General features: G+C 38.3%; 1 protein-coding gene across 2 annotated transcripts in view; it reads right to left on the bottom strand.

Moving 5' to 3' along the window:
- LOC114897162 (cytochrome P450 20A1) overlaps positions 1 to 24,720 on the bottom strand; it is a 69,385-nt gene that overhangs the window by 35,673 nt on the left and 8,992 nt on the right. For both annotated transcript variants that reach the window (XM_029225896.1, XM_029225897.1), the window contains exon 5: positions 6,146 to 6,313. In XM_029225896.1, the coding sequence (XP_029081729.1) occupies positions 6,146 to 6,313 (168 nt within the window). The remainder of the gene's footprint in view (positions 1 to 6,145; positions 6,314 to 24,720) is intronic.

Consider the following 24,720-nt stretch of genomic DNA (forward strand, 5'->3'; position numbering starts at 1 on the left):
CAAAAAAAAAAAAAAAAAAAAGTTCCCTTCCTGAATTTCAAAGAAGTATATGCACAGGGAGGAAAAGAACATTGCAGTAGAGTCAATTCTCAATTTTTTATTATAATGGCACCAGTGGATAAGTAAAATTCATCCGGAATTCCAAATTTTTACTTCACCTGCAATACTGATAATGCTTGGCTGGGATCCAGAAAAAGGTTAAAAATTAGTCTAAGGTTTAGAGAGGGTAAACAACAGAATAGGCTTCCAATTATTTCAAAATTGGATAATTAGCCCTTAAAACAATTGTTTACAATTCAAAAGTTCTGAAAGAACCTGGGAAAGGACAAAACACTTATTAATCAATGCTAAATATTTTTTAAATTATTAATAGAGTTAAGAGTCCTCAAGTCTTATCTTACAAAGATATGCCTTTCAGATTATTTAAATGTAAAAAATTAAACTATTAAAAGTAATGTAGGGCTTCCCTGGTAGCACAGTGGTTAAGAATCCGCCTGCCAATGCAGGGGACACAGGTTCGAGCCCTGGTCCAGGAAGATCCCACATGCCACAGAGCAACTAGGCTCGTGCGCCACAACTACTGAGCCTGCGCTCTAAAGCCCATTAGCCACAACTACTGAAGCCCACATGCCACAACTACTGAAGCCTGCGCGCCTAGAGCCTGTGCTCCACAACAAGAGAAGCCACTGCAATGAGAAGCCTGCGCACCGCAACCAAGAGTAGCCCCCGCTCGCCACAACTAGAGAAAGCCCGCGCACAGCAACAAAGACCCAATGCAACCATAAATAAATAAATAAATAAATAATGAATTAAAGTATAGAATCTTTATAAAAAAAAAGTGCTGTAAAAATGTAGGAATACCCTTAAAGTGAGAAAGAAGTTCAGCTTTTTGCTGAACAGACAGAAATCAACAAGTCTTCTTGGATCTCTGACACAGAGGAGGACCCAGGGCAAACTGAGGCCCCCAAGACTGGAGAGACAGGTGAAAACAGGGAGTCACACTTTACTGGAACAGACATACAAGTGGAAACTACCTCAGGAACCAGTGCTGGGGTAGGAAAACCTGAACTGTAATTGACAAATGGCTAGAGATTCAGTATGACAACTCTGACAGTTAAAAACTCCAGGGGACCCAGACACAGGGCCCCCCAAGTGAGATTTACCTCCGGGAGCTTGACCAGGTTCCCACAGTAAATATAAGAGAAAAATCCCCTTAGGCTTCCAGCAGGGAGACTGAAAAAGGAACCCATTTAAAATAAGGCAGAGCACTCTGCTCTTCTTAACAAGGCCTGCCCTCAGAGGGAACTCATTAGCCAGAGTCTAACCTTCTGGGGTATTAACAGAGCTGGGAAAGGGATATTCAATCCCAGTCAAGTCTAGTCTTTCCCGTGGGAGAAGGGATGTACGGAACTCCCACCTATTCTAGCCATCCTTTCCCACCTAAGGGGGGAGAAAAAAACTGAGAAACACTGGTGAAGTTCACAGTCCAAATGCATAGGCTCACTAAAAGACAGACCTAATCACAGGATTATGGAATGCTTCCCCTTTCTCCACACCTCACCACCACACTGCTAAAGGCCTATATACACTAGTTTCTTTTACACAGTACATCATGTCTGGCTATCAAGAAAAAGTTACGAGCCATACCAAAAGGCAAAAAACACAATTTGAAGAAACAAACCAAGCATCAGAATGGCAGGAATCTTGGAATTATCAGATCAGGAATTTAAAACAACTATGATTAATTGCTAAAGGCTCTAAAGTGTAATAGGCTAAGGGCTCTAAATGATCCTTAAGTAAAGGATAAAATAGACAGCATGCAAGAACAGGTAGGCAATGTAAGCAGAGAGATGAAAATCCTAAGAAAGAACAACAACAACAACAAAAAACTAGAGATCAAAAACACTGTAACAGAAATGAAGAATGCCTTTGACAGGCTTATTACTGATAGTATACTGGTTTTGGCTTAGGAAAGAAGGTGTGATCTAGAGGATATATCCATGGAATCCTCAAACACAGTTTCTTACAAAACAAAAAATACTCTTTCAATATGATCCAGCAATCATACTCCTTGGTATTTACCCAAAGAAGCCGGAAATTTATGTTGGTACAAAAACCTCCACAAGATATTTATGGCAGCTTTATTCACAATTGCCAAAACTTGTAAGCAACCAAGAGGCCCTTTAGTAGGTGAATGAATAAACTGTGGTACACACAATGGAATACTATCCAGCTAAAAGAACCATGAAAAGACATGGAGGGGGAATGCCCTGGTGGTCCAGTGCTTAAGAATCTGCCTTCCAATGCAAGGGACGTGGGTTCGATTCCTCATCGGGGAACTAAGTTCCCACATGCTGCAGGGCAACTAAGACCGCGTGCCCCAACTACTGAGCCCAGGTGCTCTAGAACCCATGCACCGCAACTACTGAGCCCGCATACCACAACAAAGAACCCACGCTCCGCAACGAAAGATCCCACATGGCACAACAAAGATCCCACATGCCACAGCTATCCCACATGGCACAACAAAGATCCCAGGTGCCACAGCTAAGACCCAGCACAGCCAAATAAATATTTTTTTTTAAAAAAAGAAAAGACATGGAGGAAGCTTAAATATTAATACATATTGCTAAGTGAAAGAAGCCAATCTAAGGGTATATACTGTATTATTCCAATGTCATACAATTTTCTGGAAAAGGCAAAATTATGGATACAAGAAAAAGATCAGTGGTTGCTGAGACTGGGGGGGACGATATTATAATGATGGATATATGTCATTATACATTTGTCCAAAGCCATTGAATGTACGGCATCAAGTGTGAACCCTTACATAATCTATGGACTCTGGGTGATTATTATGTGTCCAGTGTAGGTTCATCCTTGGCAAAAAATGCACCATTCTAGTGAATGATATTGATAATGGGGGAGACTATGCATGTGTGGAAACAGGGGGTATATGGGAAATCTCTGTACCATCCTCTCAATTTTACTGTAAACCTAAAACTGCTTAAAAAAGAAGTCTTTTTAAAAAAGCACTATAGGGGACTTCACTGGTGGCCCAGTGGTTAACACTTTGACTTCCAATGCAGAGAGTGCAGGTTCGATCCCTGGTCAGGGAGCTAAGATCCCACATGCCTCACAGCCAAAAAAACAAAACATAAAACAGAAGCAATATTGTAACAGATTCAGTAAAGACTTTTTAAATGGTCCACATCAAAAAAATCTTTTAAAAAATAAATAAATAAAAATTTAAAAGCACTATAAATAAACGTAAAAGCAAATGAAAATTGAGATAAAAATAAAAAGCTCTTACAGATTAGTAAGAAAAAGAAACACATTGATAGAAATATGAGTGAAGGACATGAGAAAGCATCCCACAAAAGATGAAACACAAGTTGTTCAGCAAAAATATTAATGTTTAACCTCACAAACAATAAAAGAATTATAAATTTTAATCATAAAAAATCATTTTTTACTTACAAGATAGGCAGATATTTAAAAGACACAAAATTCTAAATGTCAAAAGCACAAGGAAAGAGCACGCTAATGCTGGTGGGAAAATAACTGGGACAATGTTTTTGGAGGGTAGTTCAGAAACAGTATGCAGTTGGGTGTGAGGTGAACATTTTTCACATGTTAACGCCTGTGAAAGCAGTATGCATCTTATGACTGACGACATCTCCCAAGTGCTGTCAGCCAAGCAACAGTCATGGTGCAGCTGTCACTGCCTCTGCATTCACAACCTGGTTAGTGCTCCTGGTGGCACGGCTGGACAACAGCAGCCCCAGGGTGTTTCAGAAATTAAAGATCATTTAAGGCAGGATTTTAAGTCATGTTTATGGTCTGAAAACTTTGACAACTTCCAGTAATGTTAAGAAAATACCAGATTGCTGCCAAAAATATACAATTTGAATCTAGTCACACCCAAAAATATGTAATTTGAATCTAGTCAAACCCAAATGAGGGACAGTCTACAAAATAATTATCCTGTACTTAAAAAAAAATGTCAAGGTCAAGAAACAAAGAAAAGCTGAGAAACTGTTTCACATTAAAGAGGTTTGACCACTAAAAGTAAAGAAATCTGAATATGGGCTCTGGATAAAAGTATGGTATGAATGCTAAATTTCCCAAGTTTGACAACCATGTTGTTGCTATATGAGAGAATATCCTTGTTTTTAGGATATACAGACTGAAGTATTTAGGGGGAAAGAAGCAAAATGTCTACTTTACTCTCAAATGGTTTGGGTAAGGAGAGGAGGAATGGATGGATGGATGGATGGACGGACGGACGGACGGACGGACGGACGGACGGATGGATGGATAGAGAATGAATGACAAAAGCAAATGGGGCAAAATGTAAACAACTGGTGAACCTGGACGAAGGATATTATGGGAGTTCCTAGTACTAGCTGCAACTTTTCTATAAGTTTGAAATTATTATTTCTACTTTGAAATTCTAAGGAAAGAAAGGTAAAGAAAATGCCAGCATAAAAATACGCAGAATAGGAATAGGTATCAGCAGCTTAGAATAAAATTCTGGAAATAATAGTGGAGGTCCCGTTTTAAAACTGCTGTCTCATCAACATGAAAAAAATCAGATATCAACAACTGAGTCAAAAATTGATTCTTTGTTAAAATATGAAAACATTTTAGGAATTCCTTAGCCAATTTGTTTTAGCTGGGTAACCTGAGTAGTTTACTCTAGGAAGGGGAATTAGAGTGATTTTTCCACTTTTATTTTTACGCTCCTGAACATGTGAACGTTTTCTAAGAAATGTATATTTTTCAATCATCAAACACAAGTAATAAAACCATTTTAAAGGGAAAAATGATAATATTAAACAGTGACAGAGTGTTAAGCCACAGTGCCTAGTGATTTTGTTTTACACACATTATATTATTTAACTTGTTTTTATAGATTTGAAAATAAGTGATTTCTCAGAGATCCAAAATGCAGTGAAGTAAATGACTTAAGTATGATTTGAAACAAATAAAGTAATATAATGTTGAGACTGATAAAAATAAATAATAAAGTCCATATGTGAGTTCAGAAAAGGCAAACAGTAAACCTGTTTTCAACTGCATTAGCCTTTCTTCATATTCATTTTAGTATTTTAACACTCCATCAACTTTAATTTCTTTCTATATAGGACGTAGTCTCTATTAAGTATGGTTTTTCTCTTTATTCTAGAAATTAGTATTATTTTATAACACACTTGGTTTTGGGTGTTTTGCCACGCCACATGGCTTGCAGGATCTCAGTTCCCCAACCAGGGATTAAACCTGGGCCACAGCAGTGAAAGCCCAAAATCCTAACCGCTAGGCCACCAGGGAACTCCCGACATACTTGCTACATATTAAAAGAAAAATTTTTTTTAGTCACTCATTTTTTAAATTTCAAAAAGTAACTGCTTAGGGACTCCCTGGTGGTGCAGTGGTCGAGAATCCGCCTGCCAATGGAGGGGACACGGGTTTGATCCCTGGTGAAGATCCCACATGCCATGGAGCAACTAAGCCTGTGCACCACAACTACTGAAGCCCATGCGCCTAAAGCCTGTGCTCAACAAGAGAACAAGAGGAGCCACCACAAGAAGCAGCCCGCGCACTGCAAGGAAGAGAAGAGTTGCCCCTGCTCTCTCAACTAGAGACAGCCCACAAGCATCAATGAAGACCCAACGCAGCCAAAAATAAATAAATAACATACATAAATTTTTTTTAAAAAGTAACTGCTTAAAAAAGTAATTCTTGGGCTTCCCTGGTGGCGCAGTGGTTGAGAGTCCACCTGCCGATGCAGGGGACGCGGGTTCGTGCCCCGGTCCGGGAAGATCCCATATGCCGCAGATCGGCTGGGCCCGTGAGCCACGGCCGCTGGGCCTGCGTGTCCGGAGCCTGTGCTCCGCAACGGGGGAGGCCACAGTGGTGAGAGGCCCGCATATTGCAAAATAAAAGAAAAAGAAAGAAAAAAAAAAAGTAATTCTTAAATTTTTAAAAAAGGGAACAATTAACCTTCTTGCATTGTTTTTAGCCCCAAACAAGGAAATTCTGTACTACAGAATCTTAAACCTTCTTCTTAAGAGGCAAAGTCTACATTATTCAACTATCCAATTTGATGAAAGAGTAATTTTAAATTTGGCCCTAGACTTACTGTGCCATGATTCTTCTGGAAGCGAATGACTTCTTGTTCATCTTCAAATGTACTACCCATTACCATCTGCGTAACAGACTTCATTGCAAAGCCAAGCATATGCTGGCAGAGAGGGACATGTTGGGACTCTGGGTAGGAGAGCCACTTATCCAATAATTCTTCCGAAAGCTGAAAGAAAACAGAAAAACACAATGATTTACTACTTTCTCCTACTAAATCTTAGAAAAATCCATCAAGTAGACTCATTTCATAGAGTATACAGTTCAACTCCTTAATCACAGCAAACATTCAGGTGTTTACTGACCTGTCAGTCTAACACTGGCTCCACCAATAATTACATCCCTAATAGTTTAGGTTCAGATTCTGTCAAGGGGCTGATTTGGAAAACAAAAGAACCACAACAGTGAAAACAGAAAATATAAGTTAAATGTTCAAAGGCTGGGAAAACCTTAAACCTAAAGGAAATTAAGATATTAAAGTCTTGGGCTTCCCTGGTGGCGCAGTGGTTGGGAGTCCACCTGCCGATGCAGGGGACACGGGTTTGTGCCCCGGTCCGGGAAGATCCCACATGCCGTGGAGCAACTAAGCCCATGCACCACAACTACTGAGCCCACGCTCCACAACTACTGAAGCCTGCGCACCTAGAGACCATGCTCCACAACAAGAGAAGCCACTGCAATGAGAAGCCTGCACACCGCAACGAAGAGTAGCCCCCACTTGCCGCAACTAGAGAATGCCCACATGCTGCAACGAAGACCGAACGCAGCCAAAAATAAATAAATAAATAAAACAATGTGTAATAAAAATATCAAAAGCTTTGGAGTCAGAAAAACCTTGGGTTTACTTCTGGCTCTGTTACTTAGAAGTAATGTGACTTTGAGCAATTTGCTTGACTTTTCCAAGGTTCAGGTGTCTCAACAGTTAAACAGGCATGACATCTCCCACTTTTCACAGTTGCTGTGATAGGGATAATTGTACTTACATCACACAACACAGTTTTGTGAAGGGTTTTGTGAAGTAAAATATATAAAGCCCCTTTCATGTTAGGAACTCAAATTTAAGCTACTTTCCCATATCAACTCCATGAAAGTTTTGTCACAGTGTAAAGGACTTCACTGATCTACACATATGCCACTAACATAATTTTGAAAATTTACCATATCTATATAATATTTCCCATTACAATTCTCTTTCAAAATGTTCCAGAAGACAGACTGACTTCCACAATGGTGGAGTGAGGACTTTGGTGATCTCACTCTCCCTCTAAAACAGTGAAAATACGTGCAAAACAACTAAACAACTAACATCAACCATTCCAGCACTTTGGCAATTAACCAAAACCCAGTACCCACTGAGAAGTGTCTATTCAACAGGAACAACTAAACCTTGGTAAGATAGTGGGGTCTTCAGTGTTTTAACTTAAGGTTATTTCATTTTCCTTCTCTCCCCAGCTCAACAGTAGCCAAAAGTCAACAGCACTGCAGAAAACAGAGCTCTATTAAAAGCACCATCACCACTGGTCATCAAAATGGTCACTGAAAACGGAGGACAGGGAATCCCAAGACTCTAACCCTCCCCAAAAGCATGTAATGAGCTGGCCAAAACTGTCAAAATCAACTTCTGAAAAACTCTGGAATACAGCCAAAGACTTACAACAACCAGGGGAAGCCTTGATGAAGAAAGAAGCCGCTGCTTTGTGGTAAGAAAGCACTGTGACATTTTAAACAGCCTGCCTGTAATTCCCATATCCCAGAGAGGCAGCAGCTAAGAGAACAGCAGCCCATACTCCTGGTGCAAATTGCTAGGAAGTGATACAGACATTTTTGTCAAAAAATTGTGGCTGTGGGTCTCAACCTGTCTGGCAACTCCCATCAAGGACTGGTGCAAAGGCTGCTCTTGTTTGGCCCAACTCTGAGCATTTCCAGAGCTAGGACAGGTTCCTAGGTGGCTTCTGCCGAAAACATTTAAAGGTGCAGGTATTGGCTGCAAAAGCTGGGGCATGAAACGACAGCTGGGACAAGCAATGAAAAGACCAAGAAGCCAGGGAAGGAAGGGGTTGGGAGAAGAGATAAATGTGGGAATAAGAGCTTTTAAAAGCTTCTGCAAATACCAGGGAATTAAGAAAGTCATGCACATGCCCAAGACCAGGATACATGCTCAGAAAAGGTCTGAGAAGAATAGGCTTTCACATCTGGGGTCTTCTGGCTCCATACAAGTAGAAAGTGAGAACAAAGGCAGAGCTGTATAAAGCCTGGATAAGTGTTAAAGGAGGACTCCAACACAAAGCCAATCTGCAAACACTGGGAGAGTTTTTTAAATTTTCTTTTGTAAGCTTCAAGTGTTTAAGGTAAAATCTGTCAAAACACCAGCTGAGCATTAAGCTAACAGAACAGATGCTTCAGTGGCCACACATGACAAAGAATACAGACTTTACAAAAACAGTTTAGAAAAGACTAAGCAAGTGAACAACAATAATCCACAACAGATAGCAAGAACAAACTCTAAGGAAGGTGAAGAATCTGATTTCAAGATTGCCATCCACACGTGTGCCCCCTCTGGCAGAGTCCGGATATCAGTCATGGGAGCGTGGGATCTTCCTTGGGTGCTCTGTCTCAGCCCTAGAGTTGGTGACTGCTCCTTTTACCAGCTATTCCTGTATTCTTTAGAGTTATCTTTACTTCTGACTAGCTAATCTCTCATTACTCCAAATCCCCTGCTGTAGTTAATAATTCTTTATATTAAACTTTCCCTATTTAAATAATTGTGTGCTTTATCTCTCCCGATTGGACCCACACTGATAAACACTTTAAGAAACACGAATCAAGAAGAAGAGAGAGAAGGTACTAATGAGGCTAATGACATTAAAAATATAACAGAGGTACTTCCCTAGTGGTCCAGTGGTTGAGAATTCACCTTCCAATGCAGGGGATGCGGGTTCGATCCCAGGTCAGGGAACTAACATCTCACATGCCGCGGTGCAACTAAGACTGCATGTCACAACTACAGAGCCCACGCGCTCTGGAACCCATGCAACACAACTAGAGAGCTGCTGCGCCACAATTAGAGAGCTGCTGCGCCACAATTAGAGAAAAGCCCGCGCACCACAACAGAAGATTCCACGTGCCGCAACTAAGACCTGACACAGCCAAAAATAAATAAATAAATATTTAAAAATATATATATGTATAACAGAATAATTGGCAATAAAGCATGAAAAGAAATGAAAGGTATTAGGATTGGAAAAGAATAAAATTGTCACTAATCTCGGATATCATGATAAACCATTAGACTTAATAAGGAAATTTGGCAAGGTTAATGACTACAAGGTCAATATGCAGAAATCAACTGTATATATAAGTAACAAACAAACAATGAAATTTAAAATCTGTAGCATTTATGATAGCATTTTTAAAATACCACTAAATAGGAGTAAATTTAATAAAAGATGTAGAAGATCTCTACACTGAAAAGAGAAAAAATTATTGAGAAAAGCTAAAGACCAAAAAGTGGGAGGGTATTCTTCCATATTCATGGATTGGAAAATTCCCTAATATTGTGGACAAAGAATGTTGCCTACCATTCCAGTAAACAACAAATGTTGCCACCATCAAGCCATCAGCCACTGCTGCCCCTCCTCCCCACATGGTGCACCCTAAAGGGATTCAGAATGGAGAAAAACAGGATACACGCCCTAGATATGTAAGATGTGTATCTAAGGAATAATTTCAATAAGCCCAGACTCTTACATCTTCTCATACATAGAAAAGCACTAAAATCACTAATTTCAGATATCTGGTTTTTGCCATTAGCAGTAGTTTTCTGATGTTTGACTACACAGTTTTTTTCTCAGAATATATAGGAATATATCCTGGCTCCTCCCTTACCTCTTCAGAACAGTTCCTCAGAGCCATCTGAGAGGCTGTTTCCCGGGCTATTTTTCTCAGTAAGGTCCCTGAATAAAATATAACTCACAACTTTTAGATTGTGCGTTTTTCCCCAGTCAACAATATGTAAAGGTAACTTTACATACATCAAGTGACCTACACAGTTGCTTGGTTTTGACAAAGGTACATTACAGTACAATGGAAAAAGGATGATCTTTTCAATGTTATGCTGGGTCAACTGGATAACCATATGGGAAAAAATGAATGTTAACCCCCTTCCTCATTCTTTACACAATAATAAACACTAAATAGATTATAGATCTAAGTTCGAAAGGTAAACAGTAAAACTCTCAGAACAAAATTTAGATGAATATATTCATGACATTAAGTTAAATAAAGATTTCTCATGTAAGATTTAAAATGCAGTAAACATAAAGGCAAAAAAAAATAAGTTAGACTACACTAAAATTAGTATCTGTTCATCAAAAGACAAGCTTAAGATCATATTAAATCAAGCCACAGTAAAAATACTTGAGATATACACATATATAATATATATGCACCCACACATGCATCCAATAAAGTTCTTAAATTCAGAATTTTTAAAAACCTCTTAAAAATCAATACAAAGAGAGAAAACCCAAAAGAAAAATGGGCAAAAGACTTGAAACAGCACTATACCAGAGTGACTATCCAACTGGTCAATAAACAAATGAAAAAATGCTTAATTTTATTCATCATCAGGAAAATGCAAATCAAAATCATGACAAGTCCCTCCCATCAGGGACCTTGCACAAGCCTCTTAGATAGACTCATCCACGAGAGGGCAGACAGCAGAAGCAAGAAGAACTACAACCCTGCAGCCTGTGGAACAAAAACCACATTCACAGAAAGATAGACAACATGAAAAGGCAGAGGGCTAGGTACCCGATGAAGGAACAAGATAAAACCCCAGAAAAACAACTAAATGAAGTGGAGATAGGCAACCTTCCAGAAAAAGAATTCAGAATAATGATACTGAAGATGATCCAGGACCTCGGAAAAAGAATGGAGGCAAAGATCAAGAAGATGCAAGAAATGTTTAACAAAGACCTAGAAGAATTAAAGAACAAACAGAGGTGAACAATAAAATAACTGAAGTGAAAACTACACTCGAAGGAATCAATAGCAGAATAACTGAGGCAGAAGAACGAATAAGGACATTTCAACCAAAAACGGATAAGACAGAGGGTGGAATTCACTGCCACAGAACAGAATAAAGAAAAAAGAATGAAAAGAAACGAAGACAGCCTAAGAGACTCTGGGACAACATTAAACACAACAACATTCGCATTATAGGGATCCCAGAAGGAGAAGAGAGAGAGAAAGGACCCGATTAATATCTGAAGAGATTATAGTCAAAAACTTCCCTAACATGGGAAAGGAAGCAGCCACCCAAGTCCAGGAAGCGCAGAGAGTCCCATACAGGATAAACCGAGGAGAAACATGCCGAGACACACAGTAATCAAACAAGCAAAAATTAAAGACAAAGAAAAATTACTGAAAGCAGCAAGGGAAAAACGACAAACAACATACAGGGGAACTCCCATAAGGTTAACAGCTGACTTCTCAGCACAAACTCTACAAGCCAGAAGAGAGTGGCATGATATACTTAAAGTGATGAAAGGAAAGAACCTACAACCAAGATTACTCTACCCAGCAAGGATTTCATTCAGATTCGATGGAGAAATCAAAAGCTTTACACACAAGTAAAATCTAAGAGAATTCAGCACCACCAAACCAGCTCTACAGCAAATGCGAAAAGAACTTCTTTAAGTGGGAAACACAAGAGAAGAAAGGGACCTACAAAACAAACCCAAAACAATTAAGAAAATGGTAATAGGGACATACATATCGATAATTACCTTAAACGTGAATGGATTAAATGCTCCAACCAAAAGACACAGGCTCGCTGAATGGATACAAAAACAATACCCATATATATGCTGTCTCCAAGAGACCCACTTCAGACCTAGGGACACATACAGACTGAAAGTGAGGGGATGGAAAAAGATATTCCATGCAAATGGAAATCAAAAGAAAGCTGGAGTAGCAATACTCATATCAGATAAAATAGATTTTAAAATAAAAAATGTTATAGGAGACAAGGAAGGACACTACATAATGATCAAGGGATCAATCCAAGAAGATATAACAATTATAAATATATATGCACCCAACACAGGAGCACCTCAATACATAAGGCAACTGCTAACAGCTATAAAAGAAGAAATTGACAGAAACACAATAATAGTGGGGGACTTTTAACACTTCACTTACCTGGATGGACAGATCATCCAAACAGAAAATTAATAAGGAAACACAAGCTTTAAATGACACAACAGACCAGATGGATTTAATTAATATTTATAGGACATTCCATCCAAAAACAGCAGATTACACTTTCTTCTCAAGTGCACACGGAACATTCTCAAGGATAGATCACATTTTGGGTCACAAATCAAGCCTCAGTAAATTTAAGAAAATTGAAATCATATCAAGCATCTTTTCTGACCACAGTGCCATGATATGAGAAATCAATTACAGGGAAAAAAACATAATAAACACAAACACGGAGAGGCTAAACAATACGTTACTAAATAACCAAAAGATCACTGAAGAAATCAAAGAGGAAATCAAACAATACCTAGAGACAAATGACAATGAAAACACGACGATCGAAAACCTATGGGATGCAGCAAAAGCAGTTCTAAGAGGGAAGTTTATAGCTATACAAGCCTACTTCAAGAAACAAGAATAATCACAAACAATCTAACGTTACACCTAAAGGAACTAGAGAAAGAAGAACAAACAACCCAAAGTTAGCAGAAGGAAAGAAATCGTAAAGGTCAGAGCAGAAATAAATGAAATAGCAACAAAGAAAACAATAGCAAAGATCAATAAAACTAAAAACTGGTTCTTTGAGAAGATAAACAAAATTGATAAACCATTAGCCAGACTCATCAAGAAAAAGAGGGAGAGGACTCAAATCAATAAAATTAGAAATGAAAAAGGAGAAGTTACCACGGACACCACAGAAATACAAAGAATCCTAAGAGATGACTACAAGCAACTTTATGCCAATAAAATGGACAACCTGGAAGAAATGGACAAATTCTTAGAAAGGTATAACCTTGCAAGACTGAACCAGGAAGAAACAGAACATATGAACAGACCAATCACAAGTAATGAAATTGAAACTGTAATTAAAAAGCTTCCAACAAACAAAAGTCCAGGACCACATGGCTTCACAGGTGAATTCTGTCAAACATTTGGAGAAGAGCTAACACCCATCCTTCTCAAACTTTTCCAAAAAACTGCGGAGGAACACTCCAAAACCCATTCTATGAGGCCACCATCACCCTGATACCAAAATCAGACGAAGATACCACAGAAAAAGAAAATTACAGGCCAATATCACTGATGAACATAAATGCAAATATCCTCAACAAAATACTAGCAAACAGAATCCAACAACACATTAAAAGGATCAGACACCATGATCAAGTGGGATTTATCCCAAGGATGCAAGGATTCAATATACACAAATCAATCAATCTGATATACCATATTAACAAATTGAAGAATAAAAACCATATGACCATCTCAATAGATGCAGAAAAAGCTTTTGACAAAATTCAACACCCATTTATGATAAAAACTCTCCAGAAAGTGGGCATAGAGGGAAACTACCTCAACAGAATAAAGGCCATATATGACAAACCCACAGCAAACATCATTCTCAGTGGTGAAAAACTGAAAGCATTTCCTCTAAGATCAGGAACAAGACAAGAATGTCCCCTCTCACCACTATAATTCAACATAGTTTTGGAACTCCTAGCTATGGCAGTCAGAGAAGCAAAAGAAATAAAAGGAATCCAAATTGGAAAAGAAGAAGTAAAAGTGTCACCGTTTGCAGATGACATACTATACATAGAGAATCCTAAAAATGCCACCAGAAAACTACTAGAGCTAATCAATGAATTTGGTAAAGTTGCAGGATACAAAATTAATGCACAGAAGTCCCTTGCATTCCTATACACTAATGATGAAAAATCTGAAAGAGAAATTAAGGAAACACTCCCATTTACCATTGCAACAAAAAGAATAAAATACCTAGGAATAAACCTACCTAGGGAGACAAAAGACCTGTATGCAGAAAACTATAAGACACTCATGAAAGAAATTAAAGATGATTCCAGCAGATAGAGAGATATACGATATTCTTGGATTGGAAGAATCAATATTGTGAAAATGACTATACTACCCATAGCAATCTACAGATTCAATGCAATCCCTATCAAATTACCAATGGCATTTTTGATGGAACTAGAACAAAAAATCTTAAAATTTGTATGGAGACACTAAAGACCACGAATAGCCAAAGCAGTCTTGAGGGAAAAAAATGGAATGGGAGGAATCAGACTCCCTGACTTCAGACTGTATTACAAAGCTACAGTAATGAAGACAATATGGTACTGGCACAAAAACAGAAACATAAAGACAGAAGGCCCAGAGATAAACCCACGTACCTATGGTCAACTAATCTATGACAAAGGAGACAAGGATACATGATGGAGAAAAGAGAGTCTCTTCAATAAGTGATGCTGGGAAAACTGGACAGCTACATGTAAAAGAATGAAATTTGAACACTCCCTAACACCATATACAAAAATAAAGGCAAAATGGATTCGAGACCTAAATGTAAGACCGGACACTATAAAACTCTTAGAGGAAAACATAGGAAGAACACTCTTTGACATAAATCACAGCAAGATCGTTTTTGATCCACCTCCTAGAGAAATGGAAATGAAAACAAAAATACACAAATGGGACCTAATGAAACTTCAAAGCTTTTGCACAGCAAAGGAAACCATAAACAAGACTAAAAGACAACCCTCAGAATGGGAGAAAATATTTGCAAATGAAGCAACAGACAAAGGATTAATCTCCAAAATATATAAACAGCTCATGCAGCTCAATATTAAAGAAACAAACAACACAATCCAAAAATGGGCCGAAGACCTAAATAGACATTTCTCCAAAGAAGACATACAGATGGCCAAGAGGCACATGAAAAGCTGCTCAATATCACTAATTATTAAAGAAATGCAAACCAAAATTACAATGAGGTATCACCTCACACCAGTTAGAATGGGCATCATCAGAAAATCTACAAACAACAAATGCTGGAGAGGGTGTAGAGAAAAGGGAACCCTCTTGCACTGTTGGTGGGAATGTAAATTGATACAGACACTATGGAGAACAGTATGGGGGTTCCTTAAAAAATTAAAAATAGAATTACCATAGGACCCAGCAATCTCACTACTGGGCATATACCCAGAGAAAACCATAATTCAAAAAGACACATGCACCCCAATGTTCACTGCAGCACTATTTACAATAGCCAGGTCACAGAAGCAACCTAAATGCCCACTGACAGAGGAACGGATAAAGAAGGTGTGGTACATATATACAATGGAATATTACTCAGCCACAAAAAGGAACGAAACTGGGTCATTTGTTGAGATGTGGATGGATCCAGAGACTGTCATACAGAGTGAACTAAGTCAGAAAGAGAAAAACAAATATCGTATATTAACGCATATATGTGGAAGCTAGGAAAATGGTACAGATGAACCAGTTTGCAGGGCAGAAGTTGAGACACAGATGTAGAGATCAAATGTATGGACACCAAGGGGGGAAAACCGCAGTGGGGTGGGGTTGGTGGTGTGCTGAATTGGACGATTGGGATTGACATGTATACACTAATGTGTATAAAATTGATGATTAATGAGAACCTGCAGTATAAAAAAATAAATAAAACAAAATTCAAAAAAAAAAATCACAATGACAAACCCCTATACATATACCAATACCAAGGAATGGTGAGGATGCAGAAAAAGCAGAATTCTCATGTGCTGTGTTAGACTGTAAATGGTAAAACCACTCTGAAAAACTATTTGGAAGCACCTACTAATGTGTCAGTTCATTTAATCCTTAACAGTATGTGACAAGTAACTGTTATTGTCCCCATTTTACAAATGAGGAAATGTGTCACAGAAAATAAGTAACATGCCCAGGGCCACATAACGAAAATCACAGAATTCCTATTCCAACCCAGGCAGCTCGATGACGAGCCCAAGCTCTCAACCATTATGCCTCTCTATGTGGAAGAAGGTAAAAAATGTATCTTTAGAGTAACCAACTATGTTCATGCTGGGTAAGAAGGAAACTAAAACCAGATCAATGAACTTCAAAAACAGAAGGTGTTCTAAGATTAAGGGTCAGGATGTGGGCCAAGAGTAGATTTAGGAGTGAGAGAAATACAAAGTGATTAGCAGTTTGCTGTCAGAAACTCAGCGTTTGAGACTGGTTCCAACATTTAACAAAAGGAATGCTTTTGATTAGCATCACTCTAATATTTGGTTAAAGACCCAGTACCTGATAACCATTAGACCTAAACCAGACCCAGTACCTGATAACCATTAGACCTAAACCTTCTTGAGGGCTGCTTTTTACATTGGTAATCCTAGTACAGTGTCTGGTAAATCGCAGGTGCTCAATAAATATTTAGTGAGTTTACCAACCGTTTTTTAAAAATGACTGTCCTGCCTCTACCTCAAAAAATAAGTTATGTTTCTGACAGAGAGTAAGAACCCTCTCAAAAGTTACTACATACCTCTTTAAATATTCAATTCTGTCGTACTAATAATGTGTCATAACTGTATATGTAAAGTCACTGGACATCATTAACGCTTTCTCTTTATAAAATTTGGTCTTTTACAGTTTTGGGGTTTTAAAAAAGAAAAAAAACATCTGATTAAAAATACTGAACAGTACAAAAACAACAGCAGGGAAGATCATTCTCCCCAAATCAACTCCTGCATATTAGCAGCTTCCAGAAGAATAAAAGAAACCAAATACATAGTCCTAAAAAAGTCCATGAATAAAAGGCTTTGTTCTTAGAGAAAATTAAATAAATTATTGAATTTTGGTTTTAATTAGTCAATGAATTATTAAGCTTTGCTCCTAATGAAAATTCAGTGACTATTCAGACTATCACTGAGAGTTGAGTGGTTCATTGCTTTTTTTGTTGTTGTTGTTTTTTTTGGTTCATTGTTTTTGACTTGTACAGTAATACAGGTTAGTGTAAAAGAAAATTAATATGTAGAAAATAAATAACTTAAAATAAATGAAAATATAGAAATTAATTTAAATCACCCTAAATTCAACCCAGTAGCAGTAATTACTGATAACATTTTTTTTATAGAGCTTTTCATGTTTTTCTATAGGTATGTGTATCCATGTATATGTGTACATACATGTGTGCGTAAAGCTATACTTTGGACAATGTATTAATACTCTACAAACTGTTCTGTATACTGTTTTTTTTCACTTACCATCTGTTATGGGTTGAACTGTGCCCCCACAAAAGATCTTGAAGTTTTAACCCCCAGTGCCTGTGAATGTGACCTCATTTGGGAATAGGTTCTTGCAGATAATCAGTTTAAGATGTGCACATTAGGGTGGGCCTTAATCCAATACCACTGTGTCCTTATAAAAATGGGAAATTTGGACACTGAAACACACACACAAACATATACACACACAGGGATACCTCATTATAAACATGAAGGCAGAGATTGGGGTGATAAGTGTACAAGCCAAGGAACACCACAGATTACCAGCAAACTGCTAGCAGCTAGGAAAGAGGCATAAAACAGATTTCCCTCACAGCCCTCAGAAGGAACCAACTCTGCTGGCACCTTGACCTTGGGCAACAGCCTCCAGAACTGTGAGACAATAAATTTCTGTGTTTAAACCACCAAGTTTGTGCTAGCTCTAGCAAACCATCTCCCCATGTCAGTAAATAAATGTCTTTGCCACCTTAATGTTTTCATTCTAATCCATTGTACGGATTTACGATCATTCAAATAATCCTCTACTACTGGACGTTTAAGTCTTTTCCAATTTCTGCTACAACAAACAATGCTTCAACAGCCATCTTTGTATATACATCTATTGCCATTTGACTTCCTTAGATATGAAATTTCTGAGTTAAGAAGTAGTTTTTAAGCTTTTGCTTTATATGGCCATGCTGTCCTGGAGAAAGCCTGTATCAGCTTACTGTCTTAACCAGCAATCTCAAAGTGTCCATTTCCCATACTCTGGACTGTACTAAGTGTTGTCATTTTATAAAACCTCTGTCAGTCTAACAGGTAAAAAATAACTCAACATTGCTTTAATTGGCTTATTTCGTTCGAATTATTGGTAGGGTTTAAACAAGTTTTAAATATTTAATGGCCATTTACATGTTTTCCACAATGTACTGCATGTTCACTTCTTTGGCCATTTTTCTACTGGGGCTTGTATCTTTTCCTTAATAATGTGTAAGAGCTTCTGTACATAGCTGGTTTTTAAATGAAATCCAGGGTATATATTTCCTCAGTTCTAAGTGATAGGTAGTCAGTTTTCTGATGACCTTTCTTCTGTGGGATATTACATGTTCAAAAAAAAAAACCTATAAATGGTATTCCTAAACATTGGAACTATAAATGGTATTCCTAAATTTGGACCATTTGGGTCCAAATTTAGGACCCAAATGGTATCCTAAAAACCTATTAGGACAATCTGTGACTTATCAGAGACTTTAACTGTGACTATCTCCCCACAGTACCAGATTATTACTGATTATGCAACTAACTGTGGAAATGCTTTCAGCGTATGCTGGTAAAGCCTTTTTTTCCCCCTTTTTAGCCATGAGCATAAAAATTTTATTATCAATATTGTCATTTGTATCACAGAACTGTGTTGTGATTTGCTCATCCATTTGTTTTGCACAGTACTCTACAAAACAATGCAAATATTAGAAATGATTCGTGGAGGTTTTTACTCGACATACATATCTAGTACATCTGCTAGAGGCTTATATGAATCTCTTTTAGTTTATGAACCTTGACTATGTATATTAGATGGGAATTCTAACAATCTGTTGATGAGCTTCACTTGATAGTATTAAACCAATAAGTTCAATAATTTTGGCTATTATTACTAAGCTGTCAATTAAGAGGGTTCTGGAAAACTGTCATAAATTCTAAAATACTTCGTAAATCAGAGTTTAACCCAAAAGTCATAGGAGCATATGGGGCTGAAGCACACAGAAGAGAGAAGTTACACTCACAGAACTAAAGTGGACGTTTACACACAGCCTTTGAGCAGAGACGGTCAGGGCAGGAAGGAACCAGAACTCACAGGATGAGGTTTGAGAGGATTAGAGAAGAGTCAGAATACAGAATTCAGATCTGGACCAAAATAAAAATAAAAAAGGCAAAAGAGGGCTTCCCTGGTGGCGCAATGGTTGAGAGTCCGCCTGCCAATGCAGGGGATACGGGTTCGTGCCCCGGTCTGGGAAGATCCCACATGCCGCGGAGCAGCTGGACCCGTGAGCCATGGCCGCTGAGCCTGCGCGTCCGGAGCCTGTGCTCCGCAACGGGAGAGGCCACAACAGTGAGGGGCCCGCGTACCGCAAAAATAAAAAAAAAAAAAAAGTGCAAAAGGTTTATTGTGTCAGTATGAAGTACAGCTTATTTTGGAGTGATAACTCTGATAAACAGCCCTGTTCTCTTAAAGAAAAACCATTAGTAGGGAGGAAGAGGATGCTCTGACTACAGCCCTCTTCAATCATGTTCTTACTGATTAAATATTAATTGGTATTTCTGACTAATGAGTAAGCTAAGTAACTGGCTTGTGCTACGGGGTTGAAAACATAAACCTGAAACACATTTCTCATGTATGGACCCAGTCTATGAACCAAAGCTTGAAAATATGATGGCAAGAAATGTGAAAACTGGGAAATAATTTTCCACTTTGATTTGCCGTTGATCAGACAGGAGGAGAAAAAAACGCAATACAGAGCAAGGACAAAAAAGATTGAAAATTTGGGAAAGAGAGCCCACGATTAAAGATTAAAGAAGTTAGAATTACTTAGTTTGAAGCAGAGAAGAAAGACTAATTAAGGCTTTTAACAATAAAGATTACTGAAAAGCATAATCACTGAAAGCAAAGCAAAGAGAAATAGGTAAAATTCCCTGGAGCTATACAATTAAATACGAAGATTCTTACAGACAAATGTTAGGTGTTTAAACAGAACAGAAAGAAACGTTCTGACTGGTGAATGCTTAGACAGAGGCAACATAACTGCTTTCAGGTAGGACATTCAGGTGTGACAGGATCAGCTATGACAACCCAAGCAGGCAGCCTGAGAGGTCCAGAGAACATGATGATACAACACAGTACTGACTGGGACTTCCCTGGTGGTCCAGTGGTTAAGACTCCACACTCCCAACGCAGGGGGCCTGGGTTCGATCCCTGGTCAGGGAACTAGATTCTGCATGCCACAACTAAAGATCCCACATGCTGCAACTAAAGGTCCCGCACGCTACAATGAAGATCTCGTGTGCCACAACTAAGACCTGGCACAGCCAAATAAATGAACATTTAAAACAAAACAAAACCAAATAGTACTGACAATAATGAGAAGGTGGAAATTTGATATATAGATGTCCTGACGGCCCTGTGAATAACGGCTATCAGTTAGAAATAGGAACTGGAAAGGAGAAAGACTAATCAGCAGCTGGCCATGGTTAAAGGCCTTGTTCGCTTAGTTTTTGGAAGCAAAACTGTGCAGAGGAGCCAAATGTTAATTAATGCTTCCGGTAAACTCAACAAGCCAGCCTCAAATCTTTTTTTTTTTTAATTTTTTTTTTTTTTACAGCCTCAAATCTTGAATGAAAAGTGTGAGTTTCAAACAGAATTGAAGAATAAGGAAAATATGGCATAAAGCATTTACTGAATGTAATTTTTAAAAAGTAGATACTGTAGGATGAGTCAAAATGGCATCCTCTTAAGATTTATCAGCTATTCTACAACTCAAAAAAGTCACAAAAGTCTTATAATGTGCAGTCTGAATATTTTTAGGAGGAATGAACAAAGTTACAGAAGGTGAGAAGGAAAAGAAAAGAAACCTGACCAAGTAGCTATTACATGCTAAATACTGTTAAGCCCTTGAAAAAGTATGTCCTCATCTGTATGATGTCTGGAATCTGTTTAAAAATAATCCAGAGAGAAAACAGGGGAGGTAAGTCGGGGTATAGATAAAGTAAGATTGCATCTAATTTGCTAACTGTTAAAAGTTTGGTGATGAGACTAGATGTTCATTATACTATTCTATTTTTATTTAAATTTTTCATGATTTTTACATTAATTATTAGAGAAATGCAAATCAAAACTACAGTGATGCATCACCTCACACCAGTTAGAATGGGCATCATCAGAAAATCTACAAACAACAAATGCTGGAGAGGGTGTGGAGAAAAGGGAACCCTCTTGCACTGTTGGTGGGAATGTAAATTGGTACAGACACTATGGAGAACAGTATGGAGGTTCCTTAAAAAACTAAAAATAGAACTACCATATGACCCAGAAATCCCACTACTGGGCATATACCCCGAGAAAACCATAATTCAAAAAGACACATGCACCCCAATGTTCATTGCAGCACTATTTACAATAGCCAGGTCATGGAAGCAACCTAAGTGTCCATCGACAGATGAATGGATAAAGAAGGTGTGGTACATATATACAATGGAGTATTACTCAGCCATAAAAAGGAAGGAAACTGGGTCATTTGTAGAGACGTGGGTGGATCTAGAGACTGTCATACAGAGTGAAGTAAGTCAGAAAGAGAAAAACAAATATCATATATTAACGCATATATGTGGAACCTAGAAAAATGGTACAGATGAACCGGTTTGCAGGGCAGAAATAGAGACACAAATGTAGGGAACAAATGTATGGACACCAAGGGAGGAAAGTGGGGTGGAGGGGTGATGAATTGGGAGACTGGGTTTGACATGTATACACTGATGTGTATAAAATGGATAGCTAACGAGAAACTGCTGTATAGAAAAATAAATAAAATAAAATTCAAAAAAAATTTTTTTTCCATGATTTTTAAAATTATTTACCATATATAATGTGAAAGTCAGTGGGGTGTATTTGTGTACTTGTGAGTGAATGTGGGTTTAATCTATATAGAACAGTAAGGACTCCTATGTAACCCTCCAAATGGGACAGATATAGGCCCATCAACTATAAAAACCCTGCATGAAAGAAGGAACGCATTAACTAAATTGGAAGCATTATTAAGGAGGTGTAGTTTCAGAGGAGCAGGAAAAATGTAAGAAAGAAGAAATTTTAACAGAACAGAAGAACGTTGGGAGGTGGGGGGAGCAGCAAACAAACAGCAGGAAAATCTACTTCTCAAACAAAGGAAGGAAAGGTATTTTTTTGAGTAGTTACTCTGTTCTAAGACCTGTTGTTAGGTATTTTACATCACGACCTCATATAATCCTCACAGCAAATTTGTAACGTGGATGCTATTATCCTCGATTTAAGATGAGGCAAGAGGACCTCCCTGACGGTCCAGTGGTTAAGACTCTGTGCTTCTAACACAAGGGGCACAGGTTTGACCCCTGGTCGGGAAACTAAGGGATCCCTGCAGAGTGGCCAAAAAAGAGGCAATAAAAGCTCACAAAGGCCAAGTAACACACAAAGAATCATGCAGATACTAAATGACAGAAATAAGATTCAAAGCCTTTTGCCCAAGCTTAAAGTCTCTGCTCTATACAATACTACTACTTCCCAAGAAGCTACATTAAACATACAACAAAATAAAAACTATATTGGTTTCCTTTGTAGTTACACATTTTCAAATGCTATTCTCCGAAGGAGTCTGTAGGTTTCACCACAACTGCAAGGGGTACATGTCTTAAAAGAAGCCTAAGAATCCCTAACAGAGGGTAGAAATCGGAGAAGGGCAGAGAGAAGGCAGAGAAACAAGCAATCCACATAAGATGATGGAAGCTTAAACCAGGATGGGAGCAGTGCTGGTGGAGTAGAGCAATTTTTAAAGATATTCAGAAGGTAAAAGTGACATTAGAGACTCTTTTCAAATGTAATTTTCTAAGAATATTTACTGTTATAAAAATACTTATCATATAATGGTAAATAAAAATGCAGTCTAATATACACACTAACAAACGTAGTAAGGTAGATGGCTAGTGGGAAGCAGCCACATGGCACAGGGATATTAGCTCGGTGCTTTGTGACAGCCTGGAGGGGTGGGATAGGGAGAGTGGGCAAGAGGGAAGACATATGGGAACATATGTATATGTATAACTGATTCACTTTGTTATAAAGCAGAAACTAACACACCATTGTAAAGCAATTATGCCCCAATAAAGATGTTAAAAAAAAAATGCAGTCTAAAACTATCTATATAGTATAATGCTGATTGAAATTCTACTGTACACAGAAATGACTGGAATGATGCAAAGTATTTTAAAATGTTAAACATGGTTATCACCAGGGAATGAACAGCAGTAAAAATGTTTTTTTTTTCCTTAGGACTTCTCTAAATGTTTCCATATTTTATAAAGTGACTAGCAGAAAAAGCATAATTTTACTTATTTTTGGAAATTTTCTTCTCTTTTCTTTTTGGCCGAGCCACAGGGCATGCAGGACCTTAGTTCCCCAACCAGGGATGGAACCTCGAAGCCATGCTCACCCCACCCTCACCCCATGCCCGCAGTGCAAGTGCAGTCTTCACCTGGACGGCCAGGGAAGTCCCTGCAAATTTTTTAACGATGGGGAAACGCTTACGATACGTTTTGTAGTGGAAAAGTATATAAAATTGTACATACAATATGATCTCAACCATATAAAAAATCTATAGTCAAATTATGGGTGATTTCTTTATACTATCAGATTTTCCACGTTCTTTAGCAACTATATATTACTTTTATAAATTACATTATTTTTAAATGGCACAAATGGATAGATTAGCTTTGGACAGAAGGAAGGATTCTTCAAGATTTAAAATAAGAAAAAAGAACCAAGGTTTGTGATGGACAGAGTCTACTGGTGGGGGAACAGGCTACTGAGGGAGTTCACACGTAAAGGACTCCATAGTCTCAGCAAAGCAGGAGGCTAGGACATCTACAGCAAGCAAAGGGGTTGGTAGGACTGGCAGTACTAGAATAAGGGTGAAGGTCTGCAACAGCCCTGTGGGAGCACAAGGAACTGTGAGGCAGTGCACAGGGCTTGGCTAAGGGTCTTTAGAAACAAAAAGGAAACGGTATGGATTAGTATTGTTCTCAACCTTTGTAAATGATTTGCTGAGCTTCTTAAAAATGTCAGGTGCCACTCCCAGTGATTCAGTTTGTCCAAGTAAAGGCCCAGTAATCTGCACCTTAAACAAGAAGGAGTGTTTCAGGTGAGTTCAGACCATATTTTAGGAAATGCTGGTTTAGCCTGGTCTGAAAACAATGGACAAATCTACTGATACATAAAATGTCTTCAGGTTCTCTCTGCTCCCATCATTCCAACTTACATAGGGAGTCTAGATGTTAAGATTTTTGTTTTGTTTTTGTTTCATTTTAGAATTTCAGGAGAATAAAAATCAGCTTAGAGGGACTTCGCTGGCGGTCCTGTGGTTAAGGCTCTGCGATTCCACTGCAGGGAGCATGGATTCAACCCCTGGTAGGGAACTAAGATCCCACAAGCCTTGCAGTGCGGCCCACCCCCGCA

The sequence above is a fragment of the Monodon monoceros genome, unplaced genomic scaffold (genome assembly GCF_005190385.1).
Source record: "Monodon monoceros isolate NGI ecotype Baffin Bay Population unplaced genomic scaffold, NGI_Narwhal_1 Super_Scaffold_16, whole genome shotgun sequence".
NCBI lineage: Eukaryota > Metazoa > Chordata > Mammalia > Artiodactyla > Monodontidae > Monodon > Monodon monoceros.